Here is a 3,401-nt window from a genome sequence, read left to right as displayed (position 1 = left end):
ATGCGAGTATACTTTCGATACTCGCGTCAGTATCGATATATCGATACTTTGGATCAATACGCCCATCCCTACTTGTCAGTGTCCGCCGCCATTCGCGAGACTACCATGATGTTGTCTGTATTTTTGTTTTCTTTGCGCACAAAAAGTATTCTCGTAGCTTCCTGTATATAAAAACAACACAAGTCTATGTAATGTCCCCATTTAGATAGCTAAGTAAACGTGTGTGTGTGTGTAAAATAGTATATCAGTCTGGCGAGTAAACAGAAAAATTTACTAGCCAATGGCGATTATATTGCCAATGTGTGCGTAGAGGGTTGGAGTGAGTAATTAATGACAGAATTGTCATTTTTGGGTGAACTATCCCTTTAAGTCATGGTACAATTTTTTCCATTACTTTAACTCATTAAAATAATTTAACCAATTTTAACTTTAATTTCTAAAGATGAGATTAAACTCAAATTGTATTAAACTGCTTATAAAAATCAAGTCAAAATGCCTTGTAACTTGCCAATTTGATTATACTTAATTTAAGGCAGCAGCTGAACTTAAGTTTTTAAGCTAAAGTAGGTGGAATTTTATTTAGTCTTATTTGTCTTCAATAATGAAATCAATTTAACTAAACTTTAAACTTTTCCCTGAATATACTTTACCTTACATAAATGTCATACAGTCTGAATACGACTATTGAGTAAAATATTGGTCTTTGTTTATAAAACCAGTAAGAGCAAAGATTGCTGTGCTTATTCTGAGATTTGATTACAATGACCTACAATGAATTATTGGAGAAAACAATGTTCAATATAAGTCATTTAATTATCTTCAGAAACAAATGATCAGTCACGTTCAACGAATTTCAGTTTCTTGCATGGAGAAGTGCGACAAATGTGATAGTATGCATATCTGATGAAAAAAATGCAACTCAAAATGTATAAGAAAAACAAACAAAAACTGTGGAATGCCCTTTGGTTTCACAGTCAAATGCAGCTCGGTGGCATTACTTGCATTTATACAGGCTGCTTAAAGCCAGTGTGCCGACGTCATATCTGCATCTCTTAACAGTCATTAGTAGCTCGGAGATCATATAGTCCCACTTACAAACGTCTGCTTTTAGAGACATAATTAGAGCTGCCTTTCAGATTAAGAACAAGACTCAAAAAACACAATAGGGAATGCAGAAAAAAAAAACATTACGGTGAAAAAAATGTACATCCGACAGGCATTCATAAGCCACATCATCATACATACAGACAAGAGCTCATTTCATATCATATATCAGTGACCCGTATTTAGCACTTTTGTTAGAAGAACACAAATTCTTAAAGATTTCTCTTAAAATGAGCAAATCAAAAAGCAACTATATAACAATACAAAAGGCAACAAACATTTTCAATGCTGTCTGTTAACAGCAGACATAAAGAATGAAACGTTGAACATTGAACAATGTCAGTCTATTTCTGTTGGCTCAATGAAAGATTTCTGAAATTCTGGGGAAAAGATGCATTTTTAAACAGATGGTGAGTGTAAGGCATAACCTTCAGAAAATGTCAAACTAAATATTATATGTTATGTTTATGAGGTTTGCAGTTTTTAAAACATTATTACCAAAATTTGGGACATGTGTAAATACAGTTTAACAGACCCAGGATTTATGTGATTGTTATTTTTTCTATTTATCAATAAATATTAAATGAAAAACTAAAAATTGTCTAAATAATGTTTGGAGATGTATGGGTTAATTAATGGGCTTTGTTCCTCTAGTGCTTACTAAACTAAAAAAAAAAAAAAAAAAAAAAAGGATACAAATAAGGGACACCAAACTGTACCCTATTCGTGGAAAGTACCACAACTCAAATTAAAATACAGAAAACATCATCATAATTTTCCATACTGGAAAGTTCTGATGAAACAAAACAGAGAATGTTGTTAATATTCCTCTGGACAAGTTCATTAAGACATCGCTGATTTACCTACGTGGTGATATTTGCATTGTGGAAAGAAAAAAAAAAAATTTGATATTTGAAGATTTGTGGACTTACGCAAAGCTATAAGTTAAATGCAGACACACTGCAATGTGCATTAATAAATATATGTCAATATTTTTTATAGATACATTTATATGGATATGAAGTCACATTCTAATTTATGGTTTATTATCATTTCTGTCCTTCATAAGTAGATTTCTTTAAATATATGCCAGTGTGGGGGTTTCCTGTACACTGAAAAAATCATTTTCTTAATCAGGATTTCTGTCTTGTTTTGTAGTAAAAATCTAAATATCCTTAAATTTTGCTTAAATCTTTACTAGTTTGAAAGTAAAACTGTAATATAATAAGACTTCTCAGACAATATATGTCTTGAACTAAGTTTATTGTCATCCATTGGCGTATTGTTTTGTTTTTTTTTCGTTTAAAGTGCAAATCTTACTAAATTTTACTAAATTTATTAAAAACATTGCTTGCAAACGGAGTAAAAAGACTATTATCTAACCTTAATCCTGAGTGAATTCATCTTATTTAACATATTTTAATGGAAAACAAGACAGAAACACTGATCATATTTGTATCAAATATCAGAAAATCATTTTGTGTACTCTCATTTGTTTCAGACTGTGTAGAAGGATAAATTAGCCCTGACACTAAGGCATTAACTTTTATCCTGTGTCATTTCCGATGCTGAACACAATGTGGAGTCTTTACTACAGTTGATATTGCACGATGAAATTAATATTGGTTACTTAACCCAAAGGTAAGACTTGAAATTTGGTCAGTTGGTTGGCTTCAATGAGTGTCCACTGAAATGAATCAACATTAAAAAAAATGATGCTTTAGTATGACATAAATCGCTTTGGGGTGGAAGAAAGATACTATCAGTCCATCATGACAAAGTGCTAGTCCTGGTGGCTCTCCAGATATGAAAAAAGGTCAGTTCCTTCACTCCCATGTCTGTTTTTTCTGGAGTATTTCAGCTGGAGTAGATCTCCAACTTCACTGATGGCATTTAAAGCCTGATAGAGTCAAGAAGAGACACAAGGGTTAATGGTCGCACTGTCGAGCCCTGTTAACACTTGAATAAATGTTTGGTTGAGGAATAATATGGTGCCTTTGGTAAAACATGATGTTGAGTAATTGCTAAATGATGCCAGGATGTTTATTTTGGGAATGAATTATTCCTTTAATGTTTATGTACTCTAGTTGACTGTGAGGTGAGTCATAAATGAATAACTGAAGCATAGGAACACTGATTTTTGTCTCCGCTGCTTCTTGTGGTTTGAAAACATTAGCTGTGAGGTTAAGTAGGGACAGATGTTGCATAAAAGTACCCACGAGAGCTAATAGGTAAAGTTTAGAACTAGTCTGGAATAGGGCTGGGCGACATAGCTAAAAAAATATATCAACGATATA

At 32.6% G+C, this 3,401-nt stretch overlaps 1 protein-coding gene across 1 annotated transcript in view; it reads right to left on the bottom strand.

Annotated features, from left to right (window-relative positions):
* Nucleotides 1-794: 794 nt before the first annotated feature.
* Nucleotides 795-3,401, bottom strand: part of LOC107728348 (serine palmitoyltransferase 2-like) — a 22,128-nt gene continuing 19,521 nt past the window's right edge. The window contains exon 12 of the mRNA XM_016538486.1: nt 795-3,004. Coding sequence (XP_016393972.1) covers nt 2,888-3,004 — 117 coding nt within the window. The 3' untranslated portion in view covers nt 795-2,887. The remainder of the gene's footprint in view (nt 3,005-3,401) is intronic.

Source organism: Sinocyclocheilus rhinocerous, unplaced genomic scaffold (genome assembly GCF_001515625.1).
Source record: "Sinocyclocheilus rhinocerous isolate Xijiao unplaced genomic scaffold, SAMN03320098_v1.1 scaffold277, whole genome shotgun sequence".
NCBI classification, from domain to species: domain Eukaryota; kingdom Metazoa; phylum Chordata; class Actinopteri; order Cypriniformes; family Cyprinidae; genus Sinocyclocheilus; species Sinocyclocheilus rhinocerous.
Note: the sequence above shows the minus strand (reverse complement) of the source record. Positions and strands in the feature narration are given on the sequence as shown.